This window comes from Rhincodon typus, chromosome 13 (genome assembly GCF_021869965.1).
Source record: "Rhincodon typus isolate 14 chromosome 13, sRhiTyp1.1, whole genome shotgun sequence".
NCBI lineage: Eukaryota > Metazoa > Chordata > Chondrichthyes > Orectolobiformes > Rhincodontidae > Rhincodon > Rhincodon typus.
This window is the reverse complement of record NC_063344.1, coordinates 30,521,390-30,544,751: the sequence shown is the minus strand read 5'-3', so window position 1 is coordinate 30,544,751 and position 23,362 is coordinate 30,521,390. Positions and strand designations below refer to the sequence as shown.

The following is a 23,362-nucleotide window of genomic DNA, read 5'->3' as shown; positions in this document are numbered from 1 at the left end:
TAAGATGGCACCATATGTGGCAACATTATACACTTTTCACTGTACTCCTGTACTCGAGTACACGTGACAATAAAATCTAAATCTAAACCCTAAATCTAAAATCTAAGAGACCACCTTCAGAAGATGCCACAATGGGGGAAAATGGAGATAAAAGTGATTGCTCACTAATGTTCTGTCATCTTTTCACATCTCCATCAGGTCTTCACTTTTTCAAATCAAAAGAGCCTGCGTTATTGGAATTTAAATACTAGAAGGTGTAGGTCACACTTTCCAATTGGAAAGTAACATTGTGAGCTGGTAAATATATTTTGCAGGAGTTATTAAAATTGGAAGAAAAATTAAATAAATAAAATGGCAAGGTAAAGAAAATAGAATATAAGAAACAAGATTCTTTGCTCTGCTTTGGTAACAGTTGGAGGCACTAGACTTTTTAGCAAAAGTTTTAGCAAGGCCACTAGAGTTCACTTTTTATACCCAAAATATTTCATAAATATCAGTCTCATTTTGAGTTCTCATTACATTTTTGTTTTCACTGACTCGGTCAGATTTTTAAGACGTCTACTAGTAAAAGAAATTTTCCTGAACTACTTTTCACCTGTTTTAAATGTAACTACTGGTCCTACATTCCGATCTTACAGCATCAGGAGACTCAGGAACCACGTCAAACTCAAACATCTCTTTCCTCAAATGTCGATTCATTTGCAATTTTATCAAGAGTCACTGGTTATTGGACCAGGCGTGGAATTTGACTCGAATTGATTGTAAGCATTCATCTGATTCCAGACACAACTCTGCAAATTTTTTTTAATATCAGGCAGCCAAATTATTTTTACTGAAGTGCTGGAGCAACACAATCAGTCTAGCTGCATCTGTGGAAAAAAAAGAGTTAACATTCAAGTACAGCACGACACCTTGATAAAGAGTCAAATTGAGCTCGAATCAATAAACAATACTCTCTGCTGCCAGACTGGCTGAGTTGGTTTTCATTTCAGATCTCCAGTATCAGCACTATGGCATTATAATTACATCATTTGGGCTAAAGGCCAAAGGCTTCACAGATAGTGACTGATAAGAGGCAATTTCAGGAATCGGTACCATGTCCTTCAGAGCAGACCAGTAATAGCTGGATTGATGGAGTAATAAGGACAAAGACTATAATCATTCACAGGGGAGGGTCAAAATCCAACCAAATATATCTCAATCATTCCGAGTTGCACAACAGTTGGAGGAACTGTACAAGTGCATCAATGCATGTTTCAGTGCTACTGTCATAAGTGCTTAGGCACTATGTACATGGACCTTTGTTGCTGTTATTCTGTATCCTTTTTGTACTAATAGATGTGTAAAACTACAATGACCAGCCTGACATTAATAGGGAGGATTACTTCAAAGACTTTAAAAACAAAATCTCTGTTGCATTGGTTTGTACAAGACTGAAGGCTCTCTTGACCAACCCTCAAAGCGAACAGGATGCTTGCCACAGCATCCAAGAGGGAGACAAACAGAAAAAGAGAAAGACTGAGCATGCAAACAAGGTTAAAGTAGAAAGAGGAGAAATCAATGATGACAGGACAAAGAATAAATCAGAATAATTGATCCATGGTTGATAAAGTGTTGCACACTTTCTTGACCATTCTTTTTGCCTTGACATCTGCAGCTCTCATCACTCACCTTCTTTCAAAGCCAGCTGAGAATACTAAATTGGAATCTTCAATGCTGAGGTGAAGTTCTGGTAAATCAATTACTCTGATTGTTACATTAAACGCAGCCCATAACAATCAGATTGGTGTTCTGCAAAATGGCTACAGGAATGCATGAATAGATCAATACAGACTTTGAAGAACATTCACTAAATGGAATTTCTCAAAGAACATCAAGACATCATAAATAGCTTCTTTCACAGGGACATAGTAACAAAAGGATAATTATGCATGCTACAAGCATTAAACTTGGGTTTCCTCATCAGAAAGACACTACAGGTAGTTAATGTCTTTGTCATATGCAGTGACACTGAAATTAGTAACAGATAATGTTTACTGGGAAGTGGGTGCTACCACACAGCCATGGTTTGAACTCTGCATATACTTAGCATGCTACAGAATCCAATTTTTTTCTATGAAGATTGATACTCATGTATTCACAGCAGCAAGGTAGGTTTGCCTACAATTTCACAAGCCATACAGAAAACAGCTAACTTAGCAATGCAAACAAATTGATATTCACATTGGAGGTTAATAATAAGCACGATTCCTACGCATAAACAAATATACCACACTAAGTGAGTATCAATTACACTTCATTTTGCATAAAGTATGAGCAGAATTATCTTAGAGATCAACAATATTTGAGCAGTTAAAAATACCAGAGTTGTACAAGGCAATCAACATTTAAGACATACTGTTCTCTGTACTCGATTACTATGTTCAGCTCGAGACAAGTGCTTATTTGGTTCCTTAGAGAGGTACTGTTTATTAGAACCTAAATTTTCTAGATTTTGCGAACTGAACATTATTGTCTCATCATTGAATTGTCGTCAGATTTGTGACAGGATATTTAAATGAGTGCAACCAGTTTTAAGATTACTTAAAATACCTATTAACAAGATTAACATCAGCCCAACAAGGACATTGACATCTTTTAGATCTAAATCATATTCATTTCTAAAAGAACAATAGTGACATTATTAATCTAAATGAAAACACAGTAACATTTCGGAAAGCAAATGCCTGCTCAGATGAAGAACTCATCCATGGTAAGCACTGCTTCAGCGCATACAGCACCCAGTCCTGGCTCTCGAAACCAGATTCATAGAAATGTAGCCTTCCAGAATATTATCTGGGCTCTAAAACACAAATTGTACTCTTTATCTTCAGATTAATTTTTAACTGTCAGGAAATTTCAGAATCTCAGGCCATTTGTTTGGTATTGTTTTACCAATGAGAAGTTAAATTACAAAGTGTCACAAGCCTTCACAAAGAATTCTACAAACAGCAAACTTAGGTTTGTGCAGGCAGTTAGTTCTAAGGTCATTTTCGTTGATACTATGACATCAGAACTTTTGCCAAGGATGTACTAGCTTTTTGGGAACATGTTAGAATATTTAAAATGTGATCAATGGGCAAGTAAACCTGGCCCTGATGTGGATTAATTGGTGCAAAGCCTAAAAAAAAAGTAGAAAATAAAACAGTAGAGTCTACAGCAATGCATTGTAAAAACAAGAACTTTAAACAAATGAGACTACCCCAAGGTAATCTACTCAAGATTTGAACAGATTAACAGTATGGTCAAGGTCCTGGGATCATTTCACAGGCCATGAGAATTTAAGTGGCACATGGCCCAAAGAATGTTAAATCAAATCCTCAATTTTCAGTATTCAACTTATTGTGTTATGTAAGTTATGTAAGTAATGATGTCTTGCATATGCAAAACAGAAAGGACAAAGTACATACGATTGGAAATATAGATAGGGCAATAAGGTCACATTTATTGCTGTAGATGATCTGTGTTCTGTGCAATTCATAAAACCTACAGTGGAGGCAAGGAAAATCTGAAGTATAAAATTTGGCAATCATTGAAAATAGCTGGATGAGAAAAATGAAAATTTGTGTTTTACAACAGAAGTGTAAAAGCTATATCCTGATGCAAGTTAGAAGTGATAACCTTAGCGTTATACACTTGGTATGTAGAAGTGGGTATCAAGCCAATAGCAATGTAGTACATTGAACTCCTAGAATATCTACGCAAATAACAATGCAAAAAATAAAGTTGTTTGTGTAGTATGGCAAATTACACAAGGACACCCAAAGGTACTCAAAGGTAAATTGCATGTGAAGCAGAGTTATTAATTACATAAATAGTTAGAAGCAATGACTATAAAATGTGATAACAAATATTACTACATTCATGTCTTGTTGTATGCTGAACTTTGGATAAAGCTGTGAAGCCAATTAAAAAATGTCAATAGTTAACCTAAGAATGACAGTCATACACAACGAGAACCAAAAGACAGAATGTAAAACACCTTAGAAACAGGCCCTTTAGCCCATCATGCCTGTGCCAACCATGATGCCATTCTAAACTAATTCCATCTGCCTGCACATTCTCTGCATCCCTCTATTCCCTTCTTCAAATCGCTCAAATATTACTATTGCATATGCTCCTACCATCTCCCCTGCCAGCACATCCCAGGCACCTATCAACCTGTGTGTCAAAAACACTTCCCTTGCACATCTCCTTTAAACTTTTCCCCCCTCTTACCTTAAACCTATGCCCCCTAGTATTTGACATTTCCACCCTGTGACAAAGGCTATGACTATCCATGCCTCTCAACTTTATTTACTTCTATCAGATTGCCTGAGCCACTGACACTTTCGTGAAAACAATCTAACTTCGTTCTTTTAGCTAATACGCTCCAATTCACACAACATCCTGGTAAACCTCTTTTGCACTCTCTCCAAAGCCTCCACACTTCCTATGTGCGATCAGGGCTCCACACAATATGCCAAATGTAGCCTAACTAAAGTTTTATTCGGCTGCAACAACTCACCAGCTTCTATACTCAATGTCCCAACCGATGAAGGTAAGCATTCCCTATGCCTTCTTTGAGACTTTATCCACTTGTGTGGTCACCGAGAGCTATGGACTTGCACCCCAAATTCTGTTTATCAATGCTCTCAAGGCTGCTGCCATTTACTGTATACTTTCCTATTTGACCAAGATGTATCACCTCACACTTGCCCAGATTAAACTCCATCTGCCATTTCTCTGTCCAACTTTCCAACTGATCTATATCCTGCTGTATCTTTTGACAACCTCGCTCATTATCTACAGCTTTGCCAATTTTCCTAACATCTGCAAATTTAACCAGACCATCTACATTTTTCATCCAAATCATTTGTGTACATTATAAACAAGAGGTCCCAGCACTGATCCTTATGGAAAAGCACTGGTTACAGATCTCCAGTCATCAAAAACGCACCTCCAATTACCATGTCTTCTATGACCAAGCCAATTTTACATCCAACTTACCACCTCATCATGGATCCATTTGACTTGAGCTTCTGGAACCTGTACCAATGAGGAACCTTATCAAATGCTTTGAATCCCTACCCTCAATCATCTTTATCACTTCCTCAAAAAAAAACTCAAATTTGAGACAAGACATACTTTGCACAAAACCATGCTATCCGTAATAAGTGCATTCTTTTCCAAATGTGAAAAAATCCAGTCCTCAAATATCTTCTCCAATAACTTCCCTACCTCTGATGTAAGACTCACCCCCGTATAGTTTCCTGGATTATCCTTGTTATCCTTCTTAAAATGAACAACATTCGCTATTTTCCAGTCTCTTGAAAGCTGCACATAGAGGCTAGAAAGATTTCTGTCAAGACCCCAGCAATCTCCTCCCTTGTCTCCTCAGCATCCTGGGATAGATTAATAATTAAACTCCCAGCCAATTAACTAAAAAAAAGTCTAAAAACAATTGTGCATTTACGTAAGCCCCTCTAAAGTGAAAAAGCATTTCATGGGGACTCAGAAATTCATAATGAGTCAAAAATTCAGATGTTGATACAATGAGGTGACAGTGGAAAGGTACACACAAATTAAGTTTTACTAAGGCCTTAAAAGAAGCGAGGGGTAGAAAGAATTAGGACAGCTTTTAGAACTTTGGGGCTTGGTGGCAGAAATCAAGTCAGCTAATGAGGAATGAAAGGCGAAGGGTTCAAAATCAATAACTGTAAATTTCAAGTGGTGAAGGTTTAGGGATGGCATTAGATGAATATTTTTAAATAAACCAGAGGGGATGGGAAATTAATGCTGATCAGAGAGGACAAGGGTTATGGATAAGCAGACTTTGTGTCGCTTAGATTACATATAACTTTTGATGACCTGACACAGAGTAGAAGATTGGCAGGGTACGCTGTGGAACCTTGGTACAGTCAAATCTGGAATAAACAATAGCAAAACTACCAATTCTGTGGCAAAGCCCAAAGTCAAAGATGTTGGTCTTTCTGACACTTCACTGAATAAAATTGCAATTCGTTAAAGGTTAAATATTGGAAACACAGCTTGATAGTATTAGGACAGGAGCTGAATCCAAAGAAAATCAGATGGGTCTCAAAATAGAAAGGGATATGGTTGTGACACTCATTTGACTGGTTGGACTCGAACTCAAGCCTCCTGGCCCAAAGTTAGGGACATTATCACTGCACAACAAGCTTCCTTACCCAGTTGTCTGTGGAACATGTTGAAAGAAGTCACCACACAATTGAAGTGGAACAGACCAAGAACAAGGGTTTCTAGAAATGATTGGGCAGAGGCTGAAAAAGAAACCTTTCAGCACATATTCTGACCAAGGTTAGGTAGTTAAAAAGTGCAGCCATCACAACAGTATCTCTGATACACAAGACAGGCATGTGTTATATGATGCTATGACTGACAACTAAGTTTGTAGACGACTAGAGTAGATCAGGTGGGATGCCAAACCACTATCAGTCAGAAGTAATTTGTGATTTTGAGTAGAACATTCCTCTGACATGTCACAGGAGTGCAAATCTGATGAGAACTTAGTTTAAAAAGAAACATGGATATAGATGCAGGAAAACATTCAAGGACTCTGGAGGTGGAAACAAGATTCAAGATAAAGACAAGACAGTCAAAGATGGCTGATGGGCAAGGAGGAAACCAACAGAAACAGCTGAATGGATGATTTCGATCTTGGAGTAGTTATCATTTTTGGCAGAGGACACAGCAGCCAAAACAATATGGTCAGGCATATCTGGCAATGGGTGGCTAAACCATTGGTTTATGTCAGCAGGATCAACCATTAGAATAAAAGGTAAAGGTTTTAATTGGGACAAGGTGTCTCTGAAGATGATATCAGAATGGTTAAGCAATGGACAGCTGAAAAAGATGTGAATTTGAAAGTCAAGTCATGATTTGGGGGAACAGGTTACTGTACTGATAGAGACACAGAAGAATTAAGTTATAAGATACAAGGAGGAAGTGGGTAGTAAAGCTTAAAGCAATGCAAATTGTTTTCGTCGTTACTCTTTAGACTGCTGTTAAAATCAGTGAGAAGAGTGAGGCAGCCACCTTAATGGCACAAGAGTAACTGCAGATATTCAAGTGATTTTGTAACTGAACTAAAAGGACTCAATACCTTTCCTTTAGTTTTAACCAGAGCAGAACACACATTTTGAATGGTTTATTTTCAATTAAATGCTGGGATCACACAGTTAAAATCAACCCACTGCCAGACTGCAATCCAAAACAAAAAGGAAAATCAGACTTGTTCAATGTTACAATCTTGAAAGATCAAAACTTGTCACTTGGACCAACAGCACAAGGAGAGTTTTGAAACCAATGTATGAACTGGGTGATCTTGCAGACTTAATTAACAGTTCCACCTCATATCAGTTAGAAGATGATGTCAATACTTTTCTGTTGCTTGCCTTGTACTCTACAAGCAGATCCCGAGAAGGAAAATATCTTGCCACATTAGAAGTAAACACTACAAATTTTTACATTGCAATATGTTCTTTATTTTCCAGTTTTGGATGTGAAAAGAGGCATTAATTTTTAATTAAATACTTAATAAAGCAAAAAGTATTTACACATTCATTTTAAACTGTAATCAATGAAGGATTCATTCTTGTTGATAATTACAAGCACCTTATGAACTCAGGAATTCTATAAATACAGGAGACACTGCTGCACTTTATCAAAGACAGCAGAAATAACATGGCATTACATTAGCAATATTGCGGAACATTTATTTACAGAACTGTCCTAAAACTGTTCTACATTAAGTAGAATCACCTAGGAACTGTACTGTTTTATGTTGTCTAATTAAACTGTTAAACTCTTACTGATTTTTAAAATCCACTACAGGCTTGTTCAAGGCTTTTTATACAACTCATAGGCATAAGAACAGAGGGGTTAGGGGCTGAGTGCCCCTCCCCTCAAAATAAATCTAGCTTAGGGAAGCCAAGTTGATATATCCTGGAATCCCTAAATTTGTTTGCATCGTTGGTAATTTAACACCAACAAGGTAGCCACCATTCTTTATTAAAAATCAAAAATCCCCACCACTTTCCTATGCCCATGACAACCACCTAATTTTAAGGACCATCTCAACAGCCCTAATTTTTTTTTCTAAATAGTTATATTTGTTAGACATGAACTGATGTTAAAAAATAGATAAAACCTTGAAGTACCAAGGGTTTATTGAATAGACGTTCTCAGAACCAAGCACTTGATTGTGCAAAAACTCAAAGGACAGTTCTCATCTGCCTGATGCGTTCACTATGTGATTGACTTCGGTCAATCATGATTTCTAATTGCCTTCTGATTCTTCTTCAGCTTCTCTTAACCAAGTGAAGAAAGCTGTCACAGATTTCAAAGCTACTCCTTTTCCTTGTTGCTCAGCTGGGTCTTTACTTGACTCCCATTTGTAAAAGGCTTCTTCAGATATAACATCCTCATCATACAAAACATCGAAAAATGTCCTTAATAAGTCTGAAAAGAACATACAAAATAAATGAGTTAACAAAGCAGGGTTTCTAAATTGCACAAATGTTTAAGAGCTCTTACACCCAGTATCCAAAGAAACTGCAGCAAAATTGCAACATATTCAGCTTACCAGGATTTTTGAGAAAAGTTACTGCGGGTTTTCCAAATGAGTGTAAAGTACCAAAACATGATTGCACACGTGCACCATATTTTCACCATCACTCAATTCAGCTTCAGGTACTAGACACCAATTATATCTACATTACTGATACAATTAGCAAAGAAAAATGCCCTTTGTTTCTCTCTGAAAAAATGTGGGAAGACCGAAACACCAAAAAGGACAAGGATCTATGAAAGAAACATCTTCAAGAGACAAACAAGTTCAGAGAGTCAGACTGGAGCAGAACATATTCCTATGGAAAAACCCTCCACAAACAGAATCTATAATTTGGAAAAATGTTTGGAAAAATGTTTGGAAAAATGTTTGGAAAAATGTTTGGAAAAATGTTTGGAAAAATGTTTGGAAAAAATGTTTGGAAAAAATGTTTGGGAAAAATGTTTGGAACGTCTTATGCTCATGATATTTGCATCTTCAGCTTTATGTTCTATCCTTTAAAGTGACTCTTCTCTCATATTAGTTTAAAGAATTGGGGCGGCACAGCTTGGCTCAGTGGTTAGCACTGCTGCCTCAGTGCCAGAGACCCAGGTTCGATTACAGTCTCATGTGACCATCTGTGTGGCGGTCGCACATTCTCCCCATGTCTGGTAGGCTTCCTCTGGCTGGTCCGGTTTCCTCCTACAACCCAAAGATGTTCAAGTTAGATGGATGAGCCATGCTGAATTGCCTAGTGTCCAGGGATGCACAGGCTAGGTGGATTAGCCATGGGAAATGTAGGATTACAGGGATAGGTGTCTCTGGGTGGGATGCTCTTTAGAGGGTCAGTGTGGACCTGATGGGCCAAATGGCTTGCTTCCACACTGTAGGGATTCTTCGATTCTAAATACACAAGGAGAACCATCAATTGTGTTAGAAAACATTTGGTGCATGTGGTTTTTGAGGGGTTGAGGGAGGGTGACGTGTAGCATTGAGGAATAAATCTGAGCTCGGTCTATAGGCAGCAGCCACTCAGTTGCAACTTGCAATATTAATCATTACTACTACTGCCTGAAACAGTTATTCCAAATAACTAAAGTCCAGGCACAACTTGAAAACACAAGGATGGTATTAGAATTCAATGTCTGTGTAATATTGGTGGCATAATGAGCTGAAACTCTCAAAAATCTTACTGTGAGCTTTCAAAAGTGATCAGTTGTATACCTACAAAGATGGAAGGACACCTATAAGGGCTCAACACATTGTCTCTCCCTTCTGAGCAAGATGCCTATAAAACTTCACTGATGGAACTCTGTAAAGTGGTTTTATCTCCATCTCATGGTGCAGATCGAAGGTCAAATTGTATGCAATACTTACTTGGTGGCTGCTCTAATTTGGCCATTAAGGCCTGAAGGGCATAGAGTGCTTGCAGTTCACGCTGGGGATCAGAATCCAGGTATTTAGTTAGGACCTTTACTCTGTTTTGGATGACTTCTGTATCCACACGAATTGGGTTTTCAACTAAAATAGGCAGGGAAAGGATTGGAACATATTGAAGGCAAGTAAGTTAAAATATTAACACAAGTATCAGTAGATATCCTCCAAAAGTATGTTTCTTTAAAAATCAAAAAATGCACTTACACACAACAGCAGAGTGGCAAACAGATTTCATTAATGCTCTAATGAACACTGAAGAAACAATTTGCTTTTCGTCAATGTTGGCCTGCAACAGAAAACAATTCAATATGGCAACCGTAACTCCTACATTTGCCTCTGTTCTGTTAAGTCTCACCACAATATCAGTCATAACTAACTTGAAGCACTCAAGAGTTAGAAGTTTGATGGTTCAAATCCTACTCCAAGACTTGACGTGACATTCCAAAACAGTACTGAGACAGTGTTGCTCTGCATGCCCCATCAGGACAGCATAAAATATACAAGCAAACTATTTTGAAGAACAGAGCCCTAGCTTATATTTAACACGTCATTCACACCGTCACCGATACTGATCATCTTTGATTTTCATTTAAAAAGACATTATACATGGAATGTGGGCATCATTGGCTAGGCCAGTATTTACTGCCCATTCCCAATTACCCAGAAGGTAATTAAGAGTCAATCACATTGCCATGTGTCTGGAGTGATATGTAGACTGGGCCATATAGGGATGGCACATTTCCTTCCCTTAAAGGATACAAGTTTTACAACAATCAGCATGGGAGCAGAGGGATACAGATCCTTGGAAAATAGGCGACAGGTTTAGATAGAGGATCTGGATCTGCACAGGCTTGGAGGGCCGAAGGGCCTGTTCCTGTGCTGTAATTTTCTTTGTTCTTGGTCACCATTAAGGAAGCCTTTCTTTAAAAAAATTCCAGACTTTATGAATTCTGATGTCACCATCTGTCACCGTGGGATTCAAACCCATATCCCCAGAATATTAGACTGACGTTTTGGATCACTAAATTGACTTTACCACTCCACCACTGCGTTCCCAATATGGTTATGTGGTGAAGCCTGCTATGCAGAAATCATGTGCTGCTGGATTTTTTTACATTTGTCACTAAGTACCTATAAAGCAAAATCTTTGTAATGTATTTAGGGGCGTTCTGTGGTCTTGGAAGGAACTTAAAAGAATCCCAAGTCTCTTTCTTTTCACAGACTTCTCTTGCCCAACTGATTTCCTTTACAAAAAACAAAAAACCATAAAACCTTGTAAACTTACTTCAATCCAGTCAAATATTCTTTGGTTGTCAGCTTTCTCCTTGATCAACTTATCAAATTGTTCACACAGGTCATTGAAAGATACTTCAGTTTTGCTTGATGATTCCTCATGACTAGATTCATTTCCCAGAGTAAACTCCACTTTCTATTAAATAAACAGTGAAATGTAAGAAAAAGTTTTATTCTGGTTTTTCTTGCACATACCAACTAAGAAAACAATGGAAAAAGGTTTAAAGTTAAGTCAAAGGTCAAAGACTGCTTTGGGCCACGGAACAGATTGCAAAGGATGTGCTGGAGATCTCAGAAATATTAATGACTACTCTGATTCTGTCTTTACTCCTGAAGATGACATTAAAACTATCAGAATTGAACAAATACAATCAATTATTAAATTAAAAGTGAACAATATATTGTTTTAAAAGAAAAAATTAACTTAAAAATACACAGTAACTGAGCCAATTATATCCACCTGAGGATCCTCAGGGCAATGGGACATGTTCTGTGCAAGGTTAGCTTCTATTTTTAATGGCTGACTGCATTCTGAGTTCATTCTCAGTCAATGGACTCTTCATCTTTTAAAAACATTATCAAGTTGGACCTGGATGGATTATAGGTATTGATAACAATAACAGAAAGACAATTGTGGAAATCAAAACCAATACAAAAGGATGACTTAACAACAAGAGAAAATTAGATAAGAATAAACTAGCAACAAATATAAAGCCCGAAGCTAAGTGCTTCTACTAAAGTATAAAACGACTAGCTAACTTGAAAACATTGGTCGAAGAAATAATTAAAGTGGTGAATGAAGAATTGGAACAAAGATTTGTATCTGTTTAAAGTGAAGAACACAAATCAGACCACAAGAAGAAAATTACAAGGCAACATAGGAATAACTTAAAACAGTAACCACTAGACAGACAATGATAGAAACAAAGTGCTGGATAAACTCAGGTCTAGCAGTATCTGTGCAGAAATCCTCAACGGTCATATCAGACTCAACTGTTTCTCTCTTCATAGATACTGTCAAGCGAGAATTTTTCCAGCATTGTTTATATTCCAGATTTCTGAAGTATCTTCCTTTTAAAATGGAGCGAAAGATAGTAGTGCCTGGACCAGATGGCCTGCTTCTTCCAGTCTTTAAGAAGTGGCAGCAGGGATAGTAGTTTTGAACTGTTACAGAACTAGAACAGTACAGCACAGTACAGGCCCTTCGGCCCACGATGTTGTGCCGAACTTTTACCATAATCCTAAAGGTCTATCTAACCTCCACCCCTACCTTATACTATCATCCATATGCCTATCTATTGGCGCTTAAATGCCCCTAATGAGGCTGACTCCACTAGCCTCTTTGGCAATGCATTCCACGCCCCGACCACACTGAGTAAAGAACCTACCTCTGACGTCTCCCCTATATCTACCTCCACTCACTTTAAAACTATGCCCCCTCGTAATAGCTACCTCTACCCTAGGAAAAAGTCTCTGGCTGTCCACTCTATCTATACCTCGGATCATTTTGTACACCTGTTATGGCAGTTAAGAGTTTATGAGAACAGACAGGGAAGTGGGTTTGAGGCCATGATCTTACTGAATGGCAAAGAGCCCTGCAAGACTTTACAGCCTACTCCTACTCAAGATCTTCAAACATGATTGAACCAGTCTCCACCACTTCCTCTGGCAGCTCATTCCATACATGCACCACTCTGTGTGTGAAGAAGTTGCCCCTTAGGCAATCTTTCCTCTCTCACCTTAAACCTATGCCCTTTAGTTCTGGACTCCCCCCACCCCAGGGAAAAGACCTTGGCTATTCACCCTATGCCCCTCATGATTTTATCAACCTCAATAAAGGTCACTCCTCAGCTTCCGATGATCCAGGGAAAATAGCCCCAGCCTATTCAGCCTCTCCCTATAGCTGAAACCTTCCAACCCTGGCAACATCCTTGTAAATTTTTTCTGAACCCTTTCAAGTTTCACAACATCCTTCTTATAGCAGGGAGACCAGAACTGCATGCAGTATTCAAAAAGTGGCCTAGCCAACGTCCTGTACAGTCATAACATCACCTCCCAACTCCTACACACAATGCACTGACCAAATGCTTTTCCTCTCCTAGTTACCTGCAACTCCACTTTCAAGGAACTATGAACCTGCACTCCAAGGTCTCTTTGTTCTGCAACAATCCCCAAGACATTAGCATTAAGCGTATAAGTCCTGCCCTGATTTGACTTTCCAAAATGCATTACCTCACATTTATCTAAATTAAACTCCATCTGCCACTCCTCCGCCCATCAGCCCATCTGATCAAGATCCCATTGTACTCAGAGGTAACCTTCTTCGCTGCCCACTACACCACCAATTTTGGAGTCATCTGCAAACTTACTAACCACACCTCCTATGTTCACATCCAAATCATTTATATAAATGACAAAAAGCAGTGGACTCAGCACTGATCCTTGTGGCACACCGTTGGTCACAGGCCTCCAATCTGAAAAGCAACCCTCCACTACCTTCGAGCCAGTTCTGTATCCAAATGACTAGTTCTCCCTGTATTCCACGTGACATAACCCTGCTAACCAGTCTACCAGAGGCACCTTGTTAAACCCCTTACTGAAGTCCATTAGATCATGGCCACCATTCTGCCTTCATCAATCCTCTTCATTACTTCTTCAAAAAACTTACGTTAGCAAGAGATGATTTCCCGTGCACAAAGCCATGCTGACTATCCCTAATCAGTCCTTGCCTTTACAAATACATTTAAATCCTGACCTTCAGGATCCCCTCCAACAACTTGTCCACCACTGATGTCAGGCTCACCGGTCGACAGTTCCCTGGCTTTTCCTTATTACTTTTCTAAAACAGTGGCATCACATTAGCCAACCTTCAATCTTTCGGCACCTCACTTGTGGCTATTGATGATACAAATCTCAGCAAAGGGCCCAGCAATGACTTCTAGTTTCTAAAGTTCTAGAGAATACCCAATCAGGTCCTCGCAGTTTTATCCATCTTTATGCGTTTTAAGACAATCAGCACCTCCTCTTCTGCAATATAAGCATTTTACAGGATATCACTATTTATTCCCCCAAATTTTCTAACTTCCATATCCTTCTCCACAGTAAACACCGGTGCAAAGTACTTGTTTGTATCTCCCCATCTCTTGTGGTTCCATACTTAAGCTGCCTTGTTGATCTTTAAAGGACCCTATTCTCTCTCGTTACTCTTTTGACCTTAATGTATTTGTAGAATCCTCTACGTATACTTCTACTATTGTCTTTATACTCTTCTAGGGATTCACTCAATCCCTGCTGTCTATACCTGACATATGCTTCCTTCTTATTCTTGACCAAAGCCTCAATTTCTCTAGTCATCCAGCATTCCCTCCACTTATCAGCCTTGCCCTTCACCCAACAGGAACATAACTGTCTCTGGACTCTGATTACCTTATTTTTGAAGACTTCCTTTCTCCCGGCTGTCCCTTTACCTGCAAACATCAACATCCAATCAAATTTTAAAAGTTCTTGCCGAGTACTGTCAAGATTGGCCTTCCTCCAATTTAGAACTTTTAACTCCTCAATTCAGTCTATCCTTTTCTATCATTATTTAAAACTAATAGAATTCCGATCACTAGCCCTAAAGTACTCCCCCACTGACACCTCAGTCACCCGCCCTGCCTTCTTTCCCAAAAGTAGGTCAAGTTTTGTTCCTTCTCTAGTAGGAATGTGATGGAATACTCCCCACTTGCCTGGATGCCTGCACTTCCAACAACATGCAAGTGTTTGACACCATTCTGAACAAAGCAGTCTGCTTGGTTGGCAACTCATCCACAAATATTCACTCTCTCCAGCACCACCACTCAGTACAAAAATGCATCGCAGAAATTCACCAAGGCTGAGGCAGCACCATCCAAACCCATGGCCACTACCATATAGAAGGACAAGCACAGCAGGCAATATGGGGACACCGCCACCCGCAAGTTTCCTCAAAGTCAGTCACCATCCTTACTTGAAACCATCTTGCCATTCCTTCAGTGTCACTGGGTCAAATCCTGGAATTGCCTCCCCAAACATTTTGCATGTGTACCTACACCAAACGGACCGCAATTCAAGTAAGTAGCTCAGAACAACCTTCTCAAAAGGTAACCAAGGATGCTGGCCCAGCTGGTGACACCCACATTCCACGAATGAATTTAAGAAATCCTGAGTGCATTCCAAATAATGGCATTTTTAAGTCAATAGGGGAAAGGTCTGTTTCAGCTTTGTTCCAATAAGTGGAAAGATCAGGAGTCAACTGTATAATTTATTTGAAGGCAGCACGGTGGCTCAGTGGTTAGAACTTCTGCCTCACAGTGCCAGGGACCGGGTTCAATTCCACCCTCGGGCAACTGTCTGCACATTCTCCCCGTGTCTACGTGGGTTTCCTCTGGGTGCTCTGGTTTCGTCCCACAGTTCAAAGATGTGCAGGGTAGGTGGATTGGCCGTGCTAAAATGCCCATAGTGTCCAGGGATGTTTAGGTTAGGTGGGTTAGACATGGCAAAATGCAGGGCTAGGGGAATGAGTCTGGGTGGGATGCTCTTCAGAGGGACGGTGTGGACTTGTTGGGCCGAATCGCCTGTTCCCACACTGTAGGGGTTCCATGAACTTCTATTCTATGAACTAGATCTAAGTTAGATGTCAGAAATTAATTCTTTCTACAAAGTAGTTTTTGGAAGACTAATCATAGTTAAGAGCTGACAAATCACAAGCAACATTAAATCCAGTGACATTGTAGGAAGTAGGAGTGAAAACTGTGGAGGCACTAATGATAAATATCGAGGTCACCCTTGGATACGGAGATGTTGCCAAGGGACCAAAGAGCTGCAAGAGGATAAACTCCGCTACAAGTCAGCCAGTTTAACTTCAGCGATGGAAGGATTTCAGAAAATATAATCTAGGTCTAAATTAGCAGTCACTTACAAAAAAATCTGGATTAATGAGCAACAGCCAGCACAGATAAATCATGTTTAACTTAAGTGTTTTGATGGGGTAACTGAGAGAGGTGAATTGGTATACAGAGTTACACACAGCAGTTGATAAAGTGCCACTAAAAAGCTTCCAAACAAAACTGAAGCCTATGGAACAGAAATAACAGGGCAGCAGGAACACAAAGTTGGGTGAGCGAATCAAAGTCGTAATGGATCGTTCTTTTTTGGACTGGGGCAAAATGTACATTTCGTTTACTCTAAGAATTAGTACTGGGCCCAGTGCTTTTCTTAACCTACACTGATCTAGCCTGGAAGCATTATGAACCAGGAGGCGGAGGGGGAGGAGGGAGGATAATAGACTTCAAAAAACATACAGACAGGGTGAATGAGTTTGGCAGATGAAAATAATTCAGAGAAATGTGAAGTGATTATTTTGGTGCAAGGTACAAGGTAATATCAACGTAGCGTAAAATCCTAATAGGGATGCAGAAACAGAAACCAGAGGACAAATGTAAATCATGGAAGTTGGCAGGGCAGGTCGAAGGAGTGGTTTAAAACAAAAAGGACCTGGATTGTATAAATAGAAGCATAGGGTGCAAAAGCAATGAAATTATGAAGAACCTTTAAAAAACAAATTTAACTTCAAATGGCGTACTGCATTCATTTCTGGGCAACAGACAGTAGGAAGAATGGAAAGCGTTAGAAAGGGTGCAGAAAAGATTCGAGAACAGTTCTGGAGACAAGTAATGTTACTTGTATAGAGAAACCAGGGAAGCATTTTTTTCCTCAGAAGGCAAGAGGAGAAACGGTAATAGAGACATTCAAGATCTAAGTGGTCTGAACAGAGTACAGAAAAAAAAGCATTCCCCATCACAAGGGTCAGAAACTAGAGAACATTAATTTTAGACAAATGCTAAAAGCATCAACAGCAACATGAGTAAAACATTTTATTTTTAAAATGCTAGTGGTTAGGATCTGGGACGCACTGTCCAAAAATGAGAGCGCCAGTTTATATGATGGCTTTCCAAAGAAAATTGGAGAAGCACCACAAGCAAAAAGATCTACAAAGCCATGAGGAAAGAACAAAGAATCACTCCCTAAATTTCTCATGTAAAGAGCCAGCATGGACAAAAAGACTGAACAATCATCTTTTCACAGAACTGCTACAGTGCAGAAAGGTGGCTATTCCACCTATGTGTCTTCAAATGCCCATTACCAAGTTGCCAGCTCGTCTTTTTCCCCTGTATACTTGCTCACCATTCCCATCTACTTACTGTAGAAAAAGCTCTCATCACCTTTGCTTCTTTTGCACATCACTTTAGATCTGTTTTTTGTACTTGTTCCTTTTACCAATGGGAACAGTGTCTCACTATATACTCTATCAGTACTCTCATGATTTTGAAAGTCTCTATCAAATTTCCCCTGAGCCTTTTTACCCTCAAAGGAGAACAGTTCCAACTTATGCAACCTATCCTCATGACTGAAGTTTCTCATTCCTGGAACCACTCATAAAAATTGCTTCTGCACTCTACGCTTGATTAACTGATCTGTCCACTTGTCCTGCCAACAACCAATGCACATACATCCAAAACCCTCTGCTCTGCACCGCCTTTAGGAGAGATTATCCCAAGACAAGAGATTGTTACACTAGGCATTTATTCCTTGGACTTTAAATACAGTTGAAATATAAAAAAAATTTAAAAGGGGCCTTGCAGGATAGAGGGAGTGCTTACCTGGGTTGGGAAAATCTAGAACATGGGGTAACAGTCTCATTCTAAGGGAATGGTCATTCGGATTGAAATGAGGAGAAATGCGTTCACTCAAAACAGCTGTGAATCTTTGGAATCCTCTACGCCTGAGAATCACTTATGAAGTTTAATCACAGAGGTCAAAGGATTGCTGTGGCAGAAACTTAACAGGAACCTGAACACTGCAAAGTCTGGGAACATTGCACAACAAATTGGGTGAGGCCCTTCTCAACATTTAAAAATGCAAAGACTTGCTTACTAACGGAGACTACTGCTTTTTGTCAGCCCCATTAATGAGGCAGGATCTACAATTAATATGCAGCTTTCCATCCTACTTCCCACTGTCAGGAACGCAGACAACAATCCCAGATACAAAGGTCAGATTGGGTATTTGATGGCTTCACCTCAGCATTTGCTCTTCCAGGCCACTATGATTGGCAAAGCCAACAATGTTTCAGGGCACATTCCAGGGCATCAGCTGCATGCAACTGTCTATGGAAGTTGGTATCCAACATCTATGAACTTCTCAGAACCCTCATGGAATCTTTCCAAACCACTTTCAGGATACTTTTGCAGTACAAAGCTGCACATGGACAACCAGCACTGGACAGTTGTTTCAAGAACATTGTGCACACAGGGTCTGCCACCCAGCTCATGGGCTGCATCTCAGGGCTGTCTGCTTGCTGTCTTAGCCCTCAATCCATCTTGAGCCCACCTGGATGTTCACAGCATCCCTTCACGGTCTTTTAGCACTTTGTCATCCCGTCAAAGCTACCAGGTTCACATTATTTCAATCTTGCTTTGCTGTTGAACAATGACACAAAGCTAGGATATTTCTTAATTGTCAGCAGTCCTTAGTGAGTAGAGACTGCCTTCAGTGGGTCCCAGTACAGTAAATCAAAGACAGTCTTCAGTTGCAACCTAGAAGCTTGGGCACAGCCAGCCAGGATCTGGATCCTCTCCTCAGAGGAGGAATTGAATGTTAGCAGCGTAACAATAATTTTGACTCTGTCTGTCCTACAGTGGGCCGTTTTCCCTGGAATGAGAGAAATAAATGATGGAGCGATACAGAAAAGGGTAGAACAGCTTGCTGATGCTGCAGCACGAGGGAAAGTTGGCGGGTTGTTCTGAGTGAGTGAGTGAGTGAGTAGGGGGCGCAGAGGGCATGTAGATTGGTAATGTCAGGTGTTAGGTGGATAAAAGCATGAGCTAAGATGTTGCATACCATAGTTAAGAGTGGTAGAGCATGAGCCTTTGTGGGAGGCGTGTGCAGTAGCAGAGATGCAGTGAGTGTGAAGCTGCAGAGAAGATGGTAGCTCTTATCCTGGCAGAGTGGAAGATGACTTTCTATACTGTTAACCATTCCTCCAGATGGCTGAGAGCATACTGGTCCAGGTGGCAACCTCAGCCCAGGTCGGCAGGGTCTATCATTGTGCAGGGCAATTCTGGACTGACCAGGCTGCACATCAGCATTTTCATGAAGGCACAGCACTTAAGACAACAGGCTATTCCACGATATCTTGGCAGTGGTTAATTCCTCCAAGTGCAACAAGTGGTACAGTTGGGTTAACACAGTAGCATCACCATAGGGCCAGGCTAAATAGTTAATGAGGAGAGTTTGAGTTGATATCGCGAGGAATCTCACTGGGCCTCACAGAAACACCCCATGAAACTGAACAAAATTTACACTTAATCAAAATATGACAAGATTCAACACCTGGTTACTCAGGGAATGAGAAAAATGGGATAATGCAGGAAGGTGGAGTTGTTTAAACGCTGCATTTGCTGACACTGACACATGCTCACCATGTGCTGCTTTGAATCACGTGCGCAGACTTTGGGGTTTTGTGGGGGAGATGATAATAAGATTGGGAGGATACAGAAAGGAGAGGCAGGGAGATTAGGATCAAGGAGAGAACAGGTCCTGGGATTGTCTCCTCTTCTCACTCTGGGAATACCCAAACAGCCCCCTACGGCATCTCTCTCTCTCTGCCAGTGAAACCCACTACAAAATTGTGCGTGCAGTTCCCTGTGCATGCACAGTAACGCATTTGTGCATGTCGTTACACCAAGTCTACGTGATGACCCGAGTGCTGCAAAACATGAGTTTCCCAATGAGCACACGTTCATAGTTGCCTGCAGTTGACAGCGTCAGCAATCACTCCCTTGTTGAAAAGCAGAGTAGAATGGCGTACCAGTCTTTATATTCTTTGGTACACACTAACTCCAACTTTGGCAAAATGCAATGAATTCCTTAATAACTGCACAAGTTTTATACAACTATTAAGTACAAATATATGTATAAATCTATATGTACCACATTAGTTTTAATATATGTCATTAAACTGAACAAACAGGCTCTTTGCAATAAGTAGCGTAACTTTGTACACACAAGTGCTGCGCCAAAAAAGACTCAAAATTGATTAAAGGATTCAAACAACTGAGTGGGATACAAATCACAAAGTAGGACTTCCTGGCACACTCAGCAACAATAGTACTGCATATATGTGCTAGAAGGTAATGTTTTCTGTGGCAATAGACCTATTGACAAACATTATGTCTCTCAAAAAGCTGCATGCACCAAAGCAATACGCAAAAATCAGTACCAAAAAAAAAAAGACGTATTACTGCCTCTTGGGCTCACAAATACAAGACATATTAAATGGAAATTATAAATACCTTGTCTGTGACAAATTGGTTGATGTCTTTTTCCTCAGGAAGGAATTCCTTCCAGCTTAGATCACCCTCTCTCCACAAAGAGCCTGCCTTCTTACGGCTCTGCAAGATTGACGAATTCAATGTGAGACCTACCAACTTTAAGCAGCATGGACATAAATATGAACTTGCATCAAATAATCAAAACTTACCATTCCTTTGCAAAGTAAAGATAGTAAATCAGCAAGCAGAAGGCCGGCCTTTCCAATGGTGATCAGTGGTTTGGCCACTTCTCTGCCAGGAAAACAATTTAAGGAAAAGTTAAAAAAAATTAATTTCACAAAAATTCATGCAAAATCTTGTGATACTAAGTGATGCAATGAAGAATCCATCAGAACATTTTGTGAAAAGATATAGGGCACATGTTCAGTTTTGGAACCAAAAGCATGTTCAAATTCAAACATTCCATCAATTGAAGAACTTTTTATCCATAACAACCAGGTTGAAAAGCTTTTCATACTCAGGAAAATCATCTTTAAATTTTGACCTAATTGAGGCCCATGAACTAGCATACAAAGGAATCTGTGCCCGTTCGTCCTTGAAATAAAAGGTCATGTACTCAATAATCACATTTGCATCACAGAAATATGCATACGCTCACATTAAGCCGTGCATTTACTTGACAATTGGTTTTGAATGGATCCAACAGACAGTATTTCAGCCTTCCATTCATGTAGCAAATGATTACAGCTTTCAATCACTTCCAAAAACATACTACTTTGCAACAGAACAAGACCCAATAAACAGCTGAGGAAATAAATAACCAGCTATCGTATTGTTTTAGTAATCATGATCAAGATTGAAACGTTGGCCTACAGAAAATAACGTCCTTTAAGCAGTACAATTGCATTTTAACATGAACCTTTCTTTCCTCCCCAAAGTCTCATCTGAAGAATGACAGTGCTAACAAATTCAGCACCGTAATGGAGCATTAGTTCAGATTGAGAAAGGAGTCAGAACCCACACATGCCAATCTGATCCAGAGGGAAGACCTTTACAGTTTAAAATTCCCAGTTAACATAGACTGATGGACTAGCATTTCAGAGATCATATTCAATCTATTAAATATACCTACTAAAGGTAGGTGAACTTTTAGTCACTCCTGTCCTAAACATGAAACTGGAAATTCAATATCGAATCTGAACAGCATTTCTAAAAGCCAGGAGATACTCTACTTAAACTAGAACTCCTCGGTCAGAAATTGATAATCTTAATTCAATAGTAACAGTCTCTCCAGAATCGGGGGTATGGGTTAAAGCTCTATGCCAAGGCTCATGCTCTAGCCTGAGCATTCCACTGAATTGCTGCTGTCTTATTGATGTGCCATTTTTCAGATGTGACTTGAAATGAACATGGAACTTCTAAACACAGTATTCATCATGCAACTAGGGCCAGAACAATGTAGTGACTAGTATCTTATCCCTTACCAGAATCAACAAAATTGATCCATCATTCTATTCATTGCTGCTTGGTGCACATTTGCAGCAATGTTTGCCTTAACTTTTGACATTCACGGGCTTTAAAGTGCAGGTTGTTACGATCAAGGATTTTAAAAGAATATTTTAGAATAGTAATTCATTTATACTTACAATGTTTCTGTTTATGCCACATTAATGCAATTTTCATTGTTTGATTAATTCCTAACATCAGCAAAAAGTGATTACCTGAAAAGATCTCCCATTGGTATGCCTCCATCATGTAGCATGTGAACAATTAGTTCAGCAAGATATTGCCATATATGTGGAATATCAATTTCCATATCTTCAGCTATTTCAAGGATTTCATGTAGTCTGTGGTTATACAAATAAAAATGTATTAAGTTATTGATTAGGTAAAACTGCTACACAAACTAATTATATTGGCATGTAAAGATTGGTAAATTAATACACACAACCAAATTTTGCAGATCTAATAATTCTTCAGCATTATTGATCGCACATTCACAAGTTAATATGAACGCAAAAATTTCAGTCGTCACATTTGGCAAAACAGTTGAGGAAAAAAAAAAAGATGCAGAGTCATAAGTAATGGAATTAATGCCTTTTGACAGTTATTGAATAAAAATCTGAAGGCACAAGTCCTCACAACAACTGAGGAATATAGTTGATGCAGATACTAAACTAGTCAAAGCTGTATAGTATCTCAAAAAGTACAATATTGAGAATTTCTGGAAAAAAAATATTTTGTCAAAGCTTTTCATCTTGCATTCATCAGGATAATTCACAAGAGATACCAGATAAAAGGAAAACCATGTTTTCGACCGTATGAGAATAGTGCTTATTTGTTCCAAGTGGACTTTGACTAGTGCAGGATTGCCATTGAGAATGCACAGACTAGATGACAAGCAGTTAATTGCAAAACTATGTTTAAGTTTTAACTAGACAGGTCGACTTGAAAGTGAATCAGAGAATGGCTATCACTTGCTTTATTAATTTAGAACAGGTTCAATGTGCGCACAAGGTCCTTCCATCTGCAAAGAACAAGACCTTGTGTATTAATATACATAGCTTCCAGTATGTGCAAAAGCATCACACTGTCAACCTGGCTGGCAATCCTAAATTAGCTGTCAGAATTATTATTAGCACACTCAGGATTATTCAGTAAATGCTGTCCA

The 23,362-nt window shown here is 39.4% G+C and overlaps 1 protein-coding gene across 1 annotated transcript in view; it reads right to left on the bottom strand.

Annotated features, from left to right (window-relative positions):
• Nucleotides 1–7,520: 7,520 nt before the first annotated feature.
• eif4g1a (eukaryotic translation initiation factor 4 gamma, 1a) overlaps nucleotides 7,521–23,362 on the bottom strand; it is a 35,692-nt gene continuing 19,850 nt past the window's right edge. Inside the window, exons 12-18 of the mRNA XM_048604245.1 lie at nucleotides 22,413–22,538; nucleotides 20,901–20,982; nucleotides 20,713–20,811; nucleotides 11,331–11,474; nucleotides 10,250–10,331; nucleotides 9,986–10,129; nucleotides 7,521–8,520 (exon numbers count right to left, since the gene is read on the bottom strand). Coding sequence (XP_048460202.1) covers nucleotides 8,339–8,520; nucleotides 9,986–10,129; nucleotides 10,250–10,331; nucleotides 11,331–11,474; nucleotides 20,713–20,811; nucleotides 20,901–20,982; nucleotides 22,413–22,538 — 859 coding nt within the window. The 3' untranslated portion in view covers nucleotides 7,521–8,338. The remainder of the gene's footprint in view (nucleotides 8,521–9,985; nucleotides 10,130–10,249; nucleotides 10,332–11,330; nucleotides 11,475–20,712; nucleotides 20,812–20,900; nucleotides 20,983–22,412; nucleotides 22,539–23,362) is intronic.